This window comes from Dendrobates tinctorius, unplaced genomic scaffold (assembly GCF_039654945.1).
Source record: "Dendrobates tinctorius isolate UK_male_01 unplaced genomic scaffold, ASM3965494v1 ptg000147l, whole genome shotgun sequence".
NCBI classification, from domain to species: domain Eukaryota; kingdom Metazoa; phylum Chordata; class Amphibia; order Anura; family Dendrobatidae; genus Dendrobates; species Dendrobates tinctorius.
Genome location: NW_027361814.1, coordinates 8,942,446 through 8,963,927, shown reverse-complemented (window position 1 = coordinate 8,963,927; position 21,482 = coordinate 8,942,446). Strand labels below are relative to the sequence as shown.

General features: G+C 37.6%; 1 protein-coding gene across 1 annotated transcript in view; it reads right to left on the bottom strand.

Moving 5' to 3' along the window:
* The window catches only part of JAKMIP3 (Janus kinase and microtubule interacting protein 3), a 194,596-nt gene that overhangs the window by 87,210 nt on the left and 85,904 nt on the right, over nucleotides 1–21,482 (bottom strand). The window contains exons 4-8 of the mRNA XM_073546384.1: nucleotides 12,041–12,160; nucleotides 9,565–9,711; nucleotides 8,936–9,067; nucleotides 7,201–7,236; nucleotides 1,225–1,284 (exon numbers count right to left, since the gene is read on the bottom strand). Of these exons, the coding sequence (XP_073402485.1) occupies nucleotides 1,225–1,284; nucleotides 7,201–7,236; nucleotides 8,936–9,067; nucleotides 9,565–9,711; nucleotides 12,041–12,160 (495 nt within the window). The remainder of the gene's footprint in view (nucleotides 1–1,224; nucleotides 1,285–7,200; nucleotides 7,237–8,935; nucleotides 9,068–9,564; nucleotides 9,712–12,040; nucleotides 12,161–21,482) is intronic.

Sequence of the window (21,482 nt, the reverse complement as noted above, 5' to 3'; positions counted from 1 at the left end):
GCATAAGTGTACAATAAATGCCACAAAAGTAAAGTCTAAAAACAAAGGCATAATTGTATTTTTTGCACCATTTCATCTCTCTTCGATTCTTTTTTTTGTTTTGAAGTGCTTTGTATGGCAAAAAGGAATTGTGTCATTCAAAATTACAACTTGTCTTGTACCAGAATTATACCCAAACTGGAACCAGAACCCGAACCTCATCGAAAACAATGGGGACCCAAACTTTTGAGCTGGAAAATCTCTCTCCCCGGAACTCTGAACATTGCAGGGGACTTCCGGGAGAAGTCTGTGTTCGGCGTTTAGCACCGGACACTAACTGTCGAATACGAACCCCGAATTTTAAAATTTGGCTTCCCTCATCTCTAGTAATATGCCATTGTTCAGTGTGAGTCTGAATGCTAAGACCCTCAATAATCTTAAGAATTTGGGTCCACGGCGCTGGTTTAGCTCTACTCCCTCTTCAAAGTTTTTCCTTGCACAGGGACACTTCGGACAACAGGGGATTGTGGCGAGCCCATTCACTTGATTGCAGTTCCTAGTTCAGTGTGTAGCCGAGGGCTCCGCAGTTTACGGAAAAGTTGTTAATGGGGATCAACATGAAGCCAATTGCTCCCAGGAACAATCAGAAGCCCAGCGGTCTGAGGGTCTCTGATAGGACGTGATGGCTAATCTAGTGGTATGTCAGAAGTTAATTCAACCATCAGCAATGCAAATCCACACAAATTCCCTCATTTCTATTTTACTAGAGAGTTAAAGGAGTTAAATTTTGGTGTTATTTTTTTTTTTCTTTTAATGCGAGTACTTTGGGCTAAAAATCACTTTTACAATTGGGTCTTATTAAAAAGTTTGCAACGTTTGGCTTTTCAAACTGTTTGTGTCCTTGCACATTCAACTTTGATGAGGTCTTCGGTCCTAAATCAGTCGAGTGAAGTTCAGAAAAAAGACAGATGCAATTTTTTTTAGAGAGACCCAGTTGCAAAAATGATTTTTAGCCTGGAATTACGTGCATTTTATGTATATATAAAAAAAATCCCCAAAGGTGGGTAACACCTATAAATGACTGATTCCAATGTTAACACAAGTCAAAGGGCTAACTCTTCAGAGTCATCAAATGTGGCACCTAAAAAAAATGACAAATTACAAGCGATGCCGTGTTATTTTCTTAGAGACTGAACAGTTTGTGTTAAATCACCCGAAATCTTCACGAAAGGAGAAGTATTTTACCTTAGGGAGTTTCGTCATTTTTTTCCGTTGCTTCCTAAATCTTAAAAGCTTTTCTCGGTCCTGCAGATGAAAATTTATTGCACAGTTATAAGTAGTTTTCCAGTATGTAACTGGCAGAAGAAATATAAAAAGTATATTAAGAATGATGTTTTGAAGGCTGCAAATTACTACCTATAATGGGGAAGCCATTGGGAATTTATACCTCCCGCTGCTTCCCTGTAAATATCGGCTGTTTTACGTCTACCAGCGTATACTGTGCCATTGGCCAAATAATGGGAAGATCTAACATTTGTACAATATCTGTTAGCTGGATTATGCTATTTCACACACTAACATACAGTTTAGATTTACCACTTAAAGGGGCTTGTCTGGAAGAACAAATTATCACCTTTCTACCGGATAGGTGAGAACTTACTGACCAGTGGGTCTTTGACCTCAGGGACCCACACATATCAATAGAATTTGTCCTTAAGGGACAGTTTTATTCCAATTACAAAATTGAGCGGCAAGTTGGACAGCTAACCTTTGTTTCGTTCATTCTCTATGGGGCTGCCGGAAAGTTGAATGTATCGCTTGGCACTTCCATAGGCAATGAATGGATTGGTGGGTTGACGATGCCCATTGCGGCTCCATTCTAATGAGGATAAAAGTGCCCCATTCTGCTGATTGGTGCAAGATCCAGCTGCCAGACATTCACGGGACGGACAATCCCTTTTTGGAAAATCTGAACAGAAAATTTGCAGCGTATCTGCCCTGTATGAACATACCTTTAATGTGGTTATCCTAATTTGGAAAATTTTTCACCTATCTTCAAAATAGGTTATAACTTGTTGATCACTTAGGCTATGTGCACACGCTGCGGTTTTTGCTGCGGTTCCGCTGCGGTTTTGGCCCTGCGGAACTGCAGCAGTTCCGCAGACATAGTACAGTACCATGTACAAAGAAAAAAGATTGGCTTCAGCTGTGTAAAATTCTTCTTTATTTCAAATGCTTAAAATAGGACATAATACATGATGAAAACTCTCCCAGTAACTACACCAGAACAGGATCGTGCAAGGCTACGCATTTCGACCTACATGGTCTTTGTCAAAGCCATACTGAATTGCTGACTGAATTTGGCTATATACATGAAACTGACCAATGAAAATGCATACATGTATCACATGATAATCGGTAAGGTCCTGTGTAAAGGAAAAAAATATAACGAAAACATATATTTACAACAATTTAAAAAACAACTATTAATGATAGTGCAACATCAAATCATGTCTCTTATTAAGGCCATTTGGATACCTTGTATTTAAGTGATAAATCCAAAAAGCCTCCCTTGTAAGGAGGCGCCGCCTAATGTCTCCTCCCCGAGATGACGACCTCACTTGTTCAATTCCTTGTATTTTAAAATGGGACGTATTTCTACCGTGACATTGAATAAAATGTTTAGAAGCTGCAGATGTGTTTCTCTCAAAATTATTTAAATTAGTGATATCGTGAAGATGCTCCCTGATATGTACTTTTAAATGTCTGGTTGTACATCCAACATAGAACAAACTACATGCATCACAATTGATTTTATACACTATATTTTTAGAATTACAATTTATATAATTATTAATCTTGAGTTTTAAAGTGTCATCACTATTGCTAAATTCTTTTGATATCAAAACCTGTTTGCACATTTTGCAGCAATTGGCGCCGCATCTATAAAAACCCCTATTTATGAGCCAATTATCCCTGGGTTTTTTATGTGATACAAACATACTTGGGGATAATAAATTACCCAGAGAAGGAGCTCTGCGTGACACTACATTAACACCAGATAGCAAAATTTTTTCCAATTTGTCGTGAATTTTTTTTGCAATTAAAAGGAGTGGCGATGGGCGCCAAGTTCTCACCCTCCCTCGCAAATTTAGTTATGTCCTTTTGGGAGTATGAATTTGTGTATTCCACATCCAATCCTTTACTGGAAAGTCTAATTTGGTATGGCAGATATATCGATGATACCCTAATTATTTGGGGTGTAGATATATCTGCCATATCGATATTTGTAGAATATTTAAATTCCAATAGGTATAAATATTCAATTCACCTACAAATGTGATCCCAAGAGTATTTCATTTTTTGATTTGGATCTGATGGGTGTGGATGGCGACATTATCCATACAAAAACGCATCACAAACCGCTGAGTGGAAATACCATCTTGCATGCATCAAGTAGTCATGATAAACAGACAATCAAATCCATCCCAGTAGGGGAGTATACGCGTATTAAACGCAATTGTAGTTCGGAAGATGTTTTAAAAAACGAATTGGAACATGTCACCAATAAATTAAAAAATCGTCAGTATCCTATTTGGACATTGAATAGAGCGCAGCAGATAGTGCAAATGAAAAAACGGGAGGAATTAATTCTGCCACCAACTGTAGGAAGGAGAAATAATAATAAAAAAGAAAATATATATAAAAAAACCCCTATATTTGTTTTCAATATAGCCCGCAATTTTCAAGTATCAAAAAGATTGTAAATAAATATTTACCTATTTTGTATGAAGACGACAAATTGGAAAAAATTTTGCTATCTGGTGTTAATGTAGTGTCACGCAGAGCTTCTTCTCTGGGTAATTTATTATCCCCAAGTATGTTTGTATCACATAAAAAACCCAGGGATAATTGGCTCATAAATAGGGGTTTTTATAGATGCGGCGCCAATTGCTGCAAAATGTGCAAACAAGTTTTGATATCAAAAGAATTTAGCAATAGTGATGACACTTTAAAACTCAAGATTAATAATTATATAAATTGTAATTCTAAAAATATAGTGTATAAAATCAATTGTGATGCATGTAGTTTGTTCTATGTTGGATGTACAACCAGACAATTAAAAGTCCGTATCAGGGAGCATCTTCACGATATCACTAATTTAAATAATTTTGAGAGAAACACATCTGCAGCTTCGAAACATTTTATTCAATGTCACGGTAGAAATACGTCCCATTTTAAAATACAGGGAATTGAACAAGTGAGGTCGTCATCTCAGGGAGGAGACATTAGGCGGCGCCTCCTTACAAGGGAGGCTTTTTGGATTTATCACTTAAATACAAGGTATCCAAATGGCCTTAATAAGAGACATGATTTGATGTTGCACTATCATTAATAGTTGTTTTTTAAATTGTTGTAAATATATGTTTTTGTTATATTTTTTTCCTTTACACAGGACCTTATTGATTATCATGTGATACATGTATGCATTTTCATTGGTCAGTTTCATGTATATAGCCAAATTCAGTCAGCAATTCAGTATGGCTTTGACAAAGACCATGTAGGTCGAAATGCGCAGCCTTGCACGATCCTGTTCTGGTGTAGTTACTGGGAGAGTTTTCATCATGTATTATGTCCTATTTTAAGCATTTGAAATAAAGAAGAATTTTACGCAGCTGGAGCCAATCTTTTTTCTTTGTATCTCTGATGTTGGTCCGGACGGAGCTCCGTGTTTCTGCAAGCGTTACTGGTGAGCTGGCTTTTTTCTTTTTCTATTACAGTACCATGTAACCCTATGGGTTTTCAAAATCGCAGTGCTCACGCTGCGTTTTTTTCCATGCGGTTTTGCTGCGGTTTATAGACCGCAGCATGTCAATTGTTTCTGCAGATTCCGCTGCGGTTTCACACCTTTAACATAGTAGAGATGTGAAACCGCAGGGCAAAACCGCAAGCAAAACCGCAGGTCACTTTACCTGCGGTTTTACCTGCGGTTCCGCCGGAAAAAACCAGCAGGTGAATCTGCAGCGTGTGCACATAGCCTAAGGGTGCAGTCATTTGGGCCACTACGATCTTAATCACAAGGTGCTGAATAATAGTACAGGGCGGCTCTCTTTAATAGTCCTGGAGACAATGAATGGCGCGCTGATGGACATTCTAACGGGATCTTTCAGGTTCTTGCACTTGGAATTGGTGGGGGTCTCAGTTGTATCATCCCCAATGATCAGCAGGTTCTATTCTGTGGCTAGGTGGTAACTTGACAAGTTGGGTTAATCCCTTTACATATATGTCCGCCACTAAGCATTACTATACTATAGCTTCTAAAGATGAAAACAGCCGGCTCACCATATATAGATTCTCGGAACCTCGCCACTGTCCGGGCGCACCTTCTACATGGAAAGAAAAATTATCCGGCTCAATAGTTATTAAAGTGTATTTAATCTTTATTCCAAAATGTTTAAAACCGGTACAGCAAATTGATTTAAAAAAATTACACCGACGCATTTTTGGGATCAAGTGTACATGAAATGCATTGGTGGTATGGATTTTTTTATGGATTTGCTGAACCCGTTTTAAACATTTTGGAATAACGCATTAAATAAACATTCGTTGAGCCAGACAATTTTTACTTTGGATTGTGCTATAGCTTAAAGCTACTGTTCATCATTGGAAACACTGCTTGTATTACTGCAAAGTTATAGCCTGTCTTATAGTTGTCCGGAGCTGCATTCACAATTCTGCTTGAATGAACTGGAAACAGTCAGCGAGCTTGCTTGTCACCCCTGTTCCCAGAAGTGCTGAGGACGGGTTAATCTTTTCTTCCATTAAATCACTAAATGTTGCTTAGTATAAAGATGACTTCTACCAAGAAGCAATTTAGGCCTTGTTCTTATGTCAGTCTTTGATCATTGTTTTTCATTAGTTCTTTCAAAGCCAAGGTCAGGAATTTCGAAGAGAAGAAGCAAATGCATTATATATATTTTTTCTGCATTTAGAAAATATTCTGGGATTAAGCATCTGATGAAAAATACTGATCAAATACTAAACTGGGATTAAGGTTTATCTTCAGCAATCTCTACGCAGACCTTGAGCCAGCAGGGATTGTTTGGAGATTTTATGCTTTCAAGAATTGCGAATGCAGCTCTGGAGCATAATATAAACTGCAACCCGGAATTAACATAAAATGAGTAATGCAACATTTACAATGTAGTAAGGGACCTTCATCATGGAGTTTCAGGGGATATAAATTTGTTCTCGTCATTTGATGATCACATACCATAAGTTTAGGACTCGCTACAATTTGGTGATCAAAGTTGTAATGAGTCATATAATGTTAATTTCTATTTTATGACTGCAAGCAGTGATCTTACAAATCACAAGGAATCACTTTTATTAAAATTAAAAAACAAAAATCCTGCAATTTTCATACTGAACACTAGGGCTTTTTTATATTCTAACTTCCTGTTGTTTCAGGAAACAATACATGTACATAGTCACAATGAACAGAATCAGACCTGATCTTTTTCAATGAAGCACCTAAAGAGCATTGGTTATTGTGAATGGAGGGGGAGCAGGGACAGCTGTGGCATCACCTACTGTGACTGGCAGATCCTGTGTTATCAGCTGTGTATATAGAAGTGTTAATAGTCCTGCCTCTGATGATAAGGAAACTGCTGAAAACTTTTCTGTTATGGAAGGGAATAGTACGCATGAGTTCAAAAAAAGCCCCAGTGGCCAAGGTGGTGAAAATTGCAGGATTACTATTTTATTTTTATAGATTGTGATATGGAATTTAAAAAAATGCCATTTAAAAATAAAATATATGAAACTCAAAACCACCATTTGCTGGTGACACATTCCCTTTATAGAGAATCTGTCACCAGTTTTCACAATACAAACTGTTTACACTAATAAATAGATCTCACAGACTTGGTGATGTTGGTGTACTTACTATAGAAATCCAAGCCAAAATCCTTTTTCAAAGATTTCTTGCCTACTATTAAAAACAGCATTTTATCAATACAACTCGAATTGAATTCATAAAATGCTCATCTGAAAAAACAGGATTTTACAGCCATTTTGACAAGGCTTTTCATAAAAAATACACCATCCTTACCAGGTCTAAGACATCTATATAATAATATATATGCTGCGGGACAGATCCACTTTAAAAGTCATTCTTGTATCTCTGTATGCGATAAGTAAAATGCCTATAATACTTACAATCACACTCTTTACATATCCTGCAGTTTCTAATGTCTAGAGAGAAAGAAGCAGATGGTATCAAACCAGTTGCGATATTAGATTTGCAATTTTACATGACCTTTAAGCAAACAGCTCCATTGTCTAATTGAATGGCTGATGACAAGCTGAGAATTAAAGGATGAAGAGCTACAGATTTCGGATTGGGGGAAATTAAAATTCTGCACTTGCACATTAATAATAAGTTTAATGCACTTGCACTTAATAATAAATAATTTTTATTATCATAGTATTATTCCTCCCCTCTGCCCCCAAAAGTGCACACAACACATACAGCACAGAGCATGCATTTACATTAAGAGACTATCTGGTTGCCCTGTCACTGCAGAAATAATGTCAAGATGGAAAAGCTTCATGTTAGGGTTACCCTACGACTTTGGCTGCCACAAATGTTACATGGTCATTTATTGAACTGTGAAGAAACCAAATGGTTAATAATTGAAAGTCAATGTGGTTACAGGTAGGGGACTGATCACTGGGATCCCTACCGGTCCCAAGAAGAGAACTCTGAAATGCCTCAATGGAATGGATTAGGGTTGTCAACGTGACTTTTTCTTTTTTTCTCCAGTTTATCAAAAAATCACTGGCAGACAAAATTTTTCATGGACACATTGGAAAACTATAATAAATTATTCTGAATTTGTGTGATACATGTCTACAGCCCATAATTCTGATACAAAGACATCAACTGTAATTCTTTTAAAATTGTAAAAAGATGATAATTACAATCAAATGAATCTGCATAAGTTTCTTCAGCCTCAAAAAAATTACAAACGTCTTAAAAAATATATGGTCAGGGCAAAAAAGTGCTCTATTCTTATGGATTGTCCTGGAAATTGGTGACCCTGTAATGGATCTGTGGTGACACATTTGTACCACTCTCCATGAGACTGTCAGAGAAAGCCAATACAACACTTGGGATTTTCCACCGGTCCCATGGAGAATTAATGGAATTCAGAACTACGTTATCTAGATTGGTGAGGGGTCCACGGAGTCGGACCCTGTGATGGTGGGATATGCTATGTGGGTATCATTTTGTGTATATTTCTATTTCACTGATTTTCATAATGTTCTCCTGTTGCCCTGTATCATTCCGTGTATTCCCCATATTGTCTAGAGTCTAAATTACCTTCCAAAAGGCTGATAATTGAATTAGGTCACTTACTGTCTGCCGTCTGACTTTATCTATGTCTCTTGATGAATCCCCTGTAGTGCCTTAATCCCCAAGGCACCTTTGTCAGGTCTGGGAGGCCTGAAAACCACCACTACCCGTCTGACTACTCCTGGACATAGGGAGGGGACTGGGAAGGACAGGAGGGGGGAAGTCAGACCCTGTGTGGTGTTGATCGTGTGAAGACAGCACGTCAGAGAGAAGGGGTAGCATATGGACCCATTTTATCCTCTGTCGGCTGGATTATTGGACTCCCATCTCCTTGGACATTCATCCTGTTACTGAACTGCATCCATGTTCTGGACTATTGTATCCTCAGTGTGGTGGATTGCTTATGGACCTTTTAGTTTTGCCTATAATAAAGGTCTTGGGATTGTTCACACTTCCCTCGCTCTGTTGATTGTGTGATATCGGAAAAGGACCCCGTGACAGACCCCCCAATTAACAGAAACTTGAAAGCTATAGGATGATATATGGTAACTTTCAAACCTGAGAATAATTCTTTAATCCTTTAATATGTTTTACCTTGGAAAGTTCATCAATAATTATTTGCTGCTCATTGATTTGAAGTCTTAGAAAGTCAACCTCTCTCTCTTCGCGACTTTGGTCAAGATCATTTAAAGAGCTTGGCCTTCTTATCGTGCCAACCTTTTGTCTCTAAAAAGTAAAATATAGATAGAAAACATCAAATCATACACATAAATGTATGAACAAAAATATAACTAACTACAGCCTAAACACAGATGACCACAGATATAAAGATAATTACAGTTTTGCAGCCAAATATATTTTTTTTTGGTTCAGTGCAAAAAAAATGAAGCAACTTTAAAAGTAATTTTCATTAAAAATGTTCCACCAATGCAAATGTATCCGTTTCCACACTAACAGACTACAAACACTGAATGTAGTCTGACCCTTCAGTCACGCTCCCTTATATGTTACTCCTGCTCTTTCCTCACAAGAAATACAGTAGAAGATAGAGGATTCAGGACCAGACGCTATAGGACTTGATTGTAGTCTGATATCATTATGACGCAGTCAGTAAAGAACGGGGTATGAGATATTTAGGTAAACTGAATTCACACCCAGGTTTGGGGCTAAACCCGACTAGTATGTAGTTTTAGACCTATTATTCGAGTTTGAACATTACTCACCATTTCTATATTTTCTTGCGTTAAAAACTTTAATTTGTTTTCCATCCTTCGGAGTGAATGGGACATTTCCTCATTTTTCCGGCTAAGGCGTTTATTTTTGTCTAGAATTGGTTTGTATTGACTTTCTGCTTCTCGGAGGCGTTTGAGCTGGAACAGAAGAGTACAGATGTTGTAAAAGAGAAAGAACACAGTGTAACTTCCCATTAATACAAAGGAGAAATATGGATGGAGGTCATTCAGATAAATATTTATTTGCCTGAGGTTTGATCCATTTCAGACTTTTACAGGAAGAATGCTCTTCTTCTTTCCAACTGTTAAATTCTAGGGCTAGCATTGGGGTTCGCTCACGCGATCATGTACATTGCATGTTTTATTGGATAGCACTCGGACCAATGTTATACTATGGGTCAATGCTGATCAGAGTTTTTGTTTTCTCATAACGTTTTGAATCGCAGCATGCTGCGCAAATCGGATTACGCACACCCATACAAGTCTATGGGTGCGTGGAAAACATCAGATTGCACTCGGATGACATCCGTGGACTCACAGAATAGAGTAGATGGAGAAATCTTGTTCTCCATCTTCTCATCACCTGTGTTAGTAATCTCTCATCTGAGAGAATCAGTTCACACTAAGCTGACACTCAGAATATACTCCGATCAGAGTTTGGTCTGAGTGTCATTTACATAATTGATCTGATTCTCTCATATGAGAGAATCTACGCTCTTGTGATTCTGGCCTTGGGACGGGTGTGCATACAATGATTTCAGACCAGTTACACCAATACAAATATCTGAATGTCATGATCGGTTCAATTTGTACATCAAAAGCTCAAGAATTCCCAAGGTTCCTTATAATCACCCAAAAACTCATACTTCTATAAAGAAGCTATCTTAAGGTACACATCACAGCCATGTAGATTATAATAATTTTTACATCATATTACTTAAAAGACATGAACAACGCCAGGGAAATTTTTTACTTCAATGTATGCATCGTTGACTAAAAATCATTTTTGCATTAGGGATTCGTTAATAATTTTGGATTGTTTCTACAGCCTCTATGTATCACTGTACATAGACTACAGAGTGAGTTACCAGTAAATCTTTTTCTTAGCTCGCTCTAATGGCACAATTTGCAACCATTGTCTCTCTCCTCCTAAGCTATCTTCTAAGCTGATTTATGTGCAAAGTTCAACTATCAACTGTTAGTCAGCTTAGAAGATGGGTTAGGAGAAGAAAGATAAGGTTCTGCTGTCAGAAAGAGTTCACTGCCAGAATCATTGTTAACTGAATTCTGCTATGTACTGTGATACATAGTCTGAAAAGTTTTAATGAAACCTTATTCCAAAAATTATTTTTAGCTAATTTTGACAAATTAAAAAAAAATTACTCCAGAAGATGCCCATATCTTTTAGGCAAGTGAGATGTTATCTGGCATATGAGACCAAATTCATTCACCTCAATAGACCACGTACAAACTATTTTTTGCCTTTATACAACTAGGTGCCTGTACAGCAGCACAGTCCCTACAGCTCTGAACACAAATATTAAGACAGGGGAGCGTTGCACAACGTTTAAGCATATGATACTGTAGGACCCTGTAGACCTTGATTGGTGCTGTATTAAGCTCCAAGTCTTGAAAAAGCCATGTGCAACTTGTTTTGGAAACTATATATACATATTGTAACAGTATAATAAGCGTAACATGGAAAAGTCCCCAAAATGCAAATGAAATAATGCCAATCCCAGATAATGGTTTGTAATAAAAAAAAATCCCAAATTCCATGAATGGAAAGTCAGGGTCAAATTTGCATCCACTGAAGTTACATTTATTTAGAAGCTTCTACATAAAGTAAAAACCCAAATTATTGGTATAGCCAAGCCAGGTAGACTAGGGTTAAATCATAGCACTATAGGTCTTGATTAGATGCACATGGATAGTTTTAGTTATGAACCAGGGCCTGTGCTCACTAGTTCAGTCCAATCTGCTGGATGAAACAGAATTGAGTGTGCTGCTGGTGAGTGACCAGCCAAAATGTGAGCTGTAGTAGGGGAAGACAAGCCAGGGTCTTTCTCTGAATGGAGGCTGCATGGGTCAGATAGGAAAGCTGAGCAGTCTGTGTGTTGGAGCTGCAGAGAACTGTGAACTGTGCCTGGAGTTGAACACTTCTGTTTGCCGCTGGAAGCTGCTAGAGCTCAGGCTAAAGGTGATTCTGAGACTGATGGGCTTGTGCCTCTTCTGTGTTAGAAGTTTGCTTTGGGAGAAAGGACTGTAATCTGTTCGGGTGAACCAGCACTGACATATTTGTGCCCAGAAAAGGCTGCTTTGGGTTTTGAAGCCCATGGAGTTTTAAGAAAGCAATAACACTGCACCTGTTTGGACCAAACCGCATTACATGTGTGAACACTACCTAATGACTTACTGAGAGAGTGAATCCCAACAGAGGATACACACAGAAACCAGAAACACCTACCAGTTCATTCCTCTCTTCCGAAAGCAAAGCATTGCGGTCTTCCAGCTTCCGAATAATCGAACTTAATTCTGCAATTTTTAGCTGAAAGCGGCGTGCATCCTTTTCCTCCAACTGCTGTTCCTGAAACAAAGATCCACTGCAAATAACTGGAAATTGAAATATTGATAAGACTTATCAGTGAGGACAATGTACACCAAAAGTCACTGAGACCCCAGAAAGATCACACCATTGCGGTGCAAATGACAATAATGAAGCAGGACACATTAGGAAAATGTATTGTAAGTGTATGAAAGCACAAAGAAGCCACAGACATCACATGAAACAAGGGAACATTTTCTGCCGGTGTTTAACCAGATGTACGATACATATTCAGCACTTTACTCACCCAAAGGCTTTTCTATTCTGCAACAGCAAAATGATTGTATCACCAAATACAGCTGCCCGAGAGACCTACCGGGCACCCCCTCTACCCATTCACTCCACTGTAAAGGAACATGAAACCAGATATGCATTCTGGCTACGCACCTACATGACCCGTAAGAGGGTCAAGATTGGTATTGCAGCTCCAAGACTGTAACCGATTTCATCATACAACTGGTGCAGGAGAGACTTGGGTCAACAACCATAAAAATCAGGTTGCTAAGCAAAGAAAAGCAAAAAACAAAAAATAAAAAAAAGAGAGAATTGACGACTCTGAAGGTTATATGAGCAACTTAAAGAAGTATAGAGAAAGTCATGAACTACTGATTGATACCATGGGCAAAAAAGAGGTGAAAAACACACAATACTGAAGCAGAGAGAAAAGCTTGGCATGATCGGAAAGATACAGCAACTATCACAGATTCTACTTCAAGGATGTGCTTTTAAGGGAATCTGTCAGTAGGATGAACCCTCCTGAGCTGTCTATATGGGCATGGAAGTTGAATAAAATAATACCATGATATCTGTGATCCGATGTCCTATTCCAGAGAAATCCACATTTTTCTTATTATGTAAATGAGCTGTTAAGAACTATGGGCCGGACATAGATCTCCCAGAGAATCTGCCTCCAGAGATTATTTTAAATGAAAGGAAGAGTTACCAGTGTGAGACATGTACTAACTGACAGTCCGCTCTCCTGATCTAAATGTTTCACAATGGTAACTCCCTTTTCATTTATAATAACCTCTTAAGAGAGGTTATTATAGCTCATTTACATATAAGAAAAATATGGATGTTTTTCTGGAATAAGACATCGAATCGCAGTTATTAAGGTATCATTTTATTTAACTTTCTTCGACCTACACGCCCATAGAGATGGCTTAGGAGGGTTGATACTACTGACAGATTCCCTTTAAGAAAGATGAGGAATAAATATTACATATGTGTAATAAAATGAAGACCATATATGTCCATGTAGGAAAAAACTAATCTGATAATAGTCTACTAAACTAGCCAGGTTGATAAAAGTCACAATGCAATCCAACGTCTTAATTAAAGATTCATTAATCTTTATATTTAATCATTTTGTCCGGCATGGAAAGTTATTAAACTTTGCAAATCGCTTTACTAGAGGATTTTTCTTCATTCCTGTAAAAAATGCATGTAAGCAACTTCCAAAGCTCAGCTTTTCCCAGTATATTGGCCTGCCTTTAAGAGTACAGATGATGGTAGTGATGGGTCAGCTCATCCCCAGAGTTAGTGAGACACAAGTGCTGAGCTGACCTATCACTGCAATCATCTGTACTCCAAATGCGATAATTCTGATATAAATGTAGCTGAAGGCGGTAAATTCACTGGGAAAAAGGAGGGTTTGGAAATCATTTACATGCTATTTTTTTACAGGAATGAAGACAAATTTCCTAATTAAGGGATTTGCCAAGTTTCATAACTTTCTCTTGCATGATTTTACATGATTTTTATAGCATGTTTGAAATATAAGCCCTGTTCATATAGTAAGTCCTAGTTACAGTCAGGACCGGCATTTGGGGGGAGGGAAAACTGGTCAATTTCCCGGGGTCCCCACTCTCTTAAAAGACCTTTAACTGCAGGAATGTAGAGTAAATAAAGAGGAAATAGGTTGGAATGCAGGTCGGTCTTAAGGGTGAGGGGAGGCAAACTGGACAATTTCTCAGGACCCCAACTCTCTTAGTGATACCCAGCATTTCTATTCTGAAGTTAAGACTGCTTATAAACCTTTGGTGACATGATTGATGAGGTCATGACGTAACCAAAGGTACTTTAGCTGCAGGAGTCTAGAGGATCTGAATATAAATGTGTATGTGCAGAGTGTGTATATACATGTGTATGTGCAGTGTGTGTATATAATGTGTGTATGTGCAGTGTGTGTATATACATGTGTATGTGCAGTGTGTGTATATAACGTGTATGTGCAGTGTGTGTATATAACATGTATGTTCAATATGTGTATATAACATGTATGTGCAGTGTGTGTATATACATGTGTATGTGCAGTGTGTGTATATAACAAATGTATGTGCAGTGTGTGTATATAACAAATGAATGTGCAGTGTGTATATAATGTGTATGTGCAGTGTGTGTATATAACGTGTATGTGCAGTGTGTGTATATAACGTGTATGTGCAGTGTGTGTATATAACATGTATGTTCAATATGTGTATATAACATGTATGTGCAGTGTGTGTATATACATGTGTATGTGCAGTGTGTGTATATAACAAATGAATGTGCAGTGTGTATATAATGTGTATGTGCAGTGTGTGTATATAACGTGTATGTGCAGTGTGTGTATATAACGTGTATGTGCAGTGTGTGTATATACATGTGTATGTGCAGTGTGTGTATATAAATGTGTATGTTCAGTGTGTATATAACATGTGTATGTGCATTGTGTGTATATAACATATGCATGTTCAGTGTGTGTATATAACTTGTATGTGCAGTTTGTGTATATAGATGTGTATGTGCTGTGTGTGTATATAACGTGTGTATGTGCAGTGTGTGTATATAAATGTGTATGTTCAGTGTGTATATAACATATGCATGTTCAGTGTGTGTATATAACTTGTTTGTGCAGTGTGTGTATGTGCAGTGTGTGTAAATAACGTGTGTATGTGCAGTGTGTGTATATAGATGTGTATGTGCAGTGTGTGTATATAACGTGTGTATGTGCAGTGTGTGTATATGATGTGTGTATATAACGTGTGTATGTGCAGTGTGTGTATAGAGATGTTTATGTGCAGTGTGTGTATATAGATGTGTATGTGCAGTGTGTGTATATAACGTGTGTATGTGCAGTGTGTGTATATAACGTGTATGTGCAGTGTGTGTATATAAATGTGAATGTTCAGTGTGTATATAACATATGCATGTTCAGTGTGTGTATATAACTTGTTTGTGCAGTGTGTGTATAATGTGTGTATGTGCAGTGTGTGTATATAACATGTGTATGTGCAGTGTGTGTATATAACATGTGTATGTGCAGTGTGTGTATATAACGTGTGTATGTGCAGTGTGTGTATATAACGTGTGTATGTGCAGTGTGTGTATATAAATGTGTATGTTCAGTGTGTATATAACATATGCATGTTCAGTGTGTGTATATAACTTGTTTGTGCAGTGTGTGTATATAATGTGTGTATGTGCAGTGTGTGTATATAACGTGTATGTGCAGTGTGTGTATATAACGTGTGTATGTGCAGTGTGTGTATATAACGTGTGTATGTGCAGTGTGTGTATATAACGTGTGTATGTGCAATGTGTGTATACAGATGTGTATGTGCAGTGTGTGTATACAGATGTGTATGTGCAGTGTGTGTATACAGATGTGTATGTGCAGTGTGTGTATATACATGTGTTTGTGCAGTGTGTGTATATAACATGTGTATGTGCAGTGTGTGTATATAACATGTGTATGTGCAGTGTGTGTATATAACATGTGTATATAACGTGTGTATGTGCAGTGTGTGTATATAGATGTGTATGTGCAGTGTGTGTATATAACGTGTGCATGTGCAGTGTGTGTATATAACATGTGTATATAACGTGTGTATGTGCAGTGTGTGCATATAGATGTGTATGTGCAGTGTGTGTATATAACGTGTGTATGTGCAGTGTGTGTATATAACGTGTGTATGTGCAGTGTGTGTATATACATGTGTATGTGCAGTGTGTGTATATAACGTGTGTATGTGCAGTGTGTGTATATAACATGTGTATGTGCAGTGTGTGTATATAACGTGTGTATGTGCAGTGTGTGTATATAACGTGTGTATGTGCAGTGTGTGTATATAACGTGTATGTGCAGTGTGTGTATATAAATGTGTATGTTCAGTGTGTATATAACATATGCATGTTCAGTGTGTGTATATAACTTGTTTGTGCAGTGTGTGTATATAATGTGTGTATGTGCAGTGTGTGTATATAACGTGTGTATGTGCAGTGTGTGTATATAGCATGTGTATGTGCAGTGTGTGTATATAACATGTGTATGTTCATTGTTTGCATATAACATGTGTATGTGCTGTGTGTATATACATGTGTATGTTCTGTGTGTATATAACATGTGTATGTGCAGTGTGTGTATATAACATGTGTATGTGCAGTGTTTGTATACAGATGTGTATGTGCAGTGTGTGTATACAGATGTGTATGTGCAGTGTGTGTATATACATGTGTTTGTGCAGTGTGTGTATATAACATGTATGTGCAGTGTGTGTATATACATGTGTATGTGCAGTGTGTATATACATGTGTATGAGCAGTGTGTGTATATACATGTGTATGTGCAGTGTGTGAATATAACGTGTGTATGTGCAGTGTGTGTATATAACATGTGTATGTGCAGTGTGTGTATATAACGTGTGTATATAACGTGTGTGTGTGCAGTGTGTGTGTATATAGATGTGTATGTGCAGTGTGTGTATATAACGTGTGTATGTGCAGTTTGTGTATATAACGTGTGTATATAACGTGTGTATGTGCAGTGTGTGTATACAGATGTGTATGTGCAGTGTGTGTATATAACGTGTGTATGTGCAGTGTGTATATAACATGTGTGTGCAGTGTGTGTATATAACATCTGTATATAACGTGTGTATGTGCAGTGTGTGTATATAGATGTGTATGTGCAGTGTGTGTATATAACGTGTGTATGTGCAGTGTGTGTATATAACGTGTGTATGTGCAGTGTGTGTATATAGATGTGTATGTGCAGTGTGTGTATAGACATGTGTATGTGCAGTGTGTGTATGTAACGTGTGTATGTGCAGTGTGTATATAATGTGTGTATATAACGTGTGTATGTGCAGTGTGTGTGTATAGATGTGTATGTGCAGTGTGTGTATATAACGTGTGTATGTGCAGTGTGTGTATATAACGTGTAAGTGCAGTGTGTGTATATAACGTGTGTATGTGCAGTGTGTGTATATAAATGTGTATGTTCAGTGTGTATATAACATATGCATGTTCAGTGTGTGTATATAACATGTGTATGTGCTGTGTGTGTATATACATGTGTATGTGCTGTATGTGTATATAACATGTGTATGTGCAGTGTGTGTATATAACATGTGTATGTGCAGTGTGTGTATACAGATGTGTATGTGCAGTGTGTGTATACAGATGTGTATGTGCAGTGTGTGTATATACATGTGTTTGTGCAGTGTGTGTATATAACATGTATGTGCAGTGTGTGTATATACATGTGTAAGTGCAGTGTGTATATACATGTGTATGTGCAGTGTGTGTATATAACGTGTGTATGTGCAGTGTGTGTATATACATGTGTATGTGCAGTGTGTGTATATAACGTGTGTATGTGCAGTGTGTGTATACAGATTTGTATGTGCAGTGTGTGTATATACATGTGTTTGTGCAGTGTGTGTATATAACATGTATGTGCAGTGTGTATATATACATGTGTATGTGCAGTGTGTATATACATGTGTATGTGCAGTGTGTGTATATAACGTGTGTATGTGCAGTGTGTGTATATAACGTGTGTATGTGCAGTGTGTGTATATACATGTGTATGTGCAGTGTGTGTATATAACGTGTGTATATAACGTGTGTATGTGCAGTGTGTGCATATAGATGTGTATGTGCAGTGTGTGTATATAAATGTGTGTATGTGCAGTGTGTGTATATAACGTGTGTATGTGCAGTGTGTGTATATACATGTGTATGTGCAGTGTGTGTATATAACGTTTGTATATAATGTGTGTATGTGCAGTGTGTATATAGATGTGTATGTGCAGTGTGTGCATATAACGTGTGTATGTGCAGTGTGTATATATAACATGTGTATGTGCAGTGTGTGTATATACATTTGTATGTGCAGTGTGTGTATATAACGTGTGTATGTGCAGTGTGTGTATATACATGTGTATGTGCAGTGTGTATATAACAAATGTATGTGCAGTGTGTGTATATACATGTATATGTGCAGTGTGTGTGTATATACATGTGTATGTGCAGTGTGTGTATATAACAAATGTATGTGTAGTGTGTGTATATACATGTGTATGCGCAGTGTGTGTGTATGTGCAGTGTGTGTATATAACGTGTGTATGTGCAGTGTGTATATATAGATGTGTATGTGCAGTGTGTATGTACATGTGTATGTGCAGTGCGTGTATATAACGTGTGTATGTGCAGTGTGTGTATATAGATGTGTATGTGCAGTGTGTGTATATACATGTGTATGTGCTGTGTGTGTATATAACATGTGTATGTTTAGTGTGTGTATATAACGTGTATGTGCAGTGTGTATATACATGTGTATGTGCAGTGTGTGTATATACATGTGTATGTGCAGTGTGTGTATATAACGTGTGTATGTGCAGTGTGTGTATATAGCATGTGTATGTGCAGTGTGTGTATATAACATGTGTATGTGCAGTGTGTGTATATAACGTGTGTATGTGCAGTGTGTGTATATAGATGTGTATGTGCAGTGTGTGTATATACATGTGTATGTGCTTTGTGTGTATATAACATGTGTATGTTTAGTGTGTGTATATAACGTGTATGTGCAGTGTGTATATACATGTGTATGTGCAGTGTGTGTATATATCGTGTGTATGTGCAGTGTGTGTATATACATGTGTATGTGCAGTGTGTGTATATAACGTGTGTATGTGCAGTGTGTGTATATAGATGTGTATGTGCAGTGTGTGTATATAACGTGTGTATATAACGTGTGTATGTGCAGTGTGTGTATATAGATGTGTATGTGCAGTGTGTGTATATAACGTGTGTATGTGCAGTGTGTGTATATAACGTGTGTATGTGCAGTGTGTGTATATGCATGTGTATGTGCAGTGTGTGTATATAACGTTTGTAAATAATGTGTGTATGTGCAGTGTGTGTATATAGATGTGTATGTGCAGTGTGTGCATATAACGTGTGTATGTGCAGTGTGTATATATAACATGTGTATGTGCAGTGTGTGTATATAACGTGTGTATGTGCAGTGTGTGTATATACATGTGTATGTGCAGTGTGTGTATATAACATGTGTATGTGCAGTGTGTGTATATACATGTGTATGTGCAGTGTGTATATAACAAATGTATGTGCAGTGTGTGTATATACATGTATATGTGCAGTGTGTATATACATGTGTATGTGCAGTGTGTGTATATAACAAATGTATGTGCAGTGTGTGTATATACATGTGTATGCGCAGTGTGTGTGTATGTGCAGTGTGTGTATATAACGTGTGTATGTGCAGTGTGTATATATAGATGTGTATTTGCAGTGTGTATGTACATGTGTATGTGCAGTGCGTGTATATAACGTGTGTATGTGCAGTGTGTGTATATAGATGTGTATGTGCAGTGTGTGTATATACATGTGTATGTTCTGTGTGTGTATATAACATGTGTATGTTTAGTGTGTGTATATAACGTGTATGTGCAGTGTGTATATACATGTGTATGTGCAGTGTGTGTATATACATGTGTATGTGCAGTGTGTGTATATAACGTGTGTATGTGCAGTGTGTGTATATAGCATGTGTATGTGCAGTGTGTGTATATAACATGTGTATGTGCAGTGTGTGTATATAACGTGTGTATGTGCAGTGTGTGTATATAGCATGTGTATGTGCAGTGTGTGTATATAACATGTGTATGTTCTGTGTGTATATAACATGTGTATGTGCAGTGTGTGTATATAACATGTGTATGTGCAGTGTGTGTATACAGATGTGTATGTGCAGTGTGTGTATACAGATGTGTATGTGCAGTGTGTGTATATACATGTGTTTTTGCAGTGTGTGTATACAACATGTATGTGCAGTGTGTGTATATAACGTGTGTATGTGCAGTGTGTGTATATAACATGTGTATGTGCAGTGTGTGTATATAACATGTGTATGTGCAGTGTGTGTATATAACGTGTGTATATAACGTGTGTATGTGCAGTGTGTGTATATAACGTGTGTATGTGCAGTGTGTGTATATAACGTGTGTATATAACGTGTGTATGTGCAGTGTGTGTATATAGATGTGTATGTGCAGTGTGTGTATATAACGTGTGTATGTGCAGTGTGTGTATATAGCATGTGTGTGCAGTGTGTGTATATAACATCTGTATATAACGTGTGTATGTGCAGTGTGTGTATATAGATGTGTATGTGCAGTGTGTGTATATAACGTGTGTATGTGCAGTGTGTGTATATAACGTGTGTATATAACGTGTGTATGTGCAGTGTGTGTGTATAGATGTGTATGTGCAGTGTGTGTATATACATGTGTATGTTCAGTGTGTGTATATAACGTGTGTATATAACGTGTGTATGTGCAGTGTGTGTATATAGATGTGTATGTGCAGTGTGTGTATAGACATGTGTATGTGCAGTGTGTGTATGTAACGTGTGTATATAATGTGTGTATGTGCAGTGTGTGTATATAGATGTGTATGTGCAGTGTGTGTATAGACATGTGTATGTGCAGTGTGTGTATATAACGTGTGTATATAATGTGTGTATGTGCAGTGTGTGTGTATAGATGTGTATGTGCAGTGTGTGTATATAACGTGTGTATGTGCAGTGTGTGTATATACATGTGTATGTGCAGTGTGTGTATATAACGTGTGTATATAATGTGTGTATGTGCAGTGTGTGTATATAGATGTGTATGTGCAGTGTGTGTATATAAATGTGTGTATGTGCAGTGTGTGTATATAACGTGTGTATGTGCAGAGTGTGTACAGTCATGGCCAAAAGTTTTGAGAATGACACAAATATTATATTTTCACATGATCTGCTGGCCTCTGGTTTTTATGTGTGTTTGTCAGATGTTTTTATCACATACAGAAATATAATTGCAATCATATTATGAGTAACAAAAGGTTATATTGACAGTTAGAATGAGTTAATGCAGCAAGTCAATATTTGCAGTGTTGACCCTTCTTCTTCAGGACCTCAGCAATTCTCCCTGGCATGCTCTCAATCAACTTCTGGATCAAATCCTGA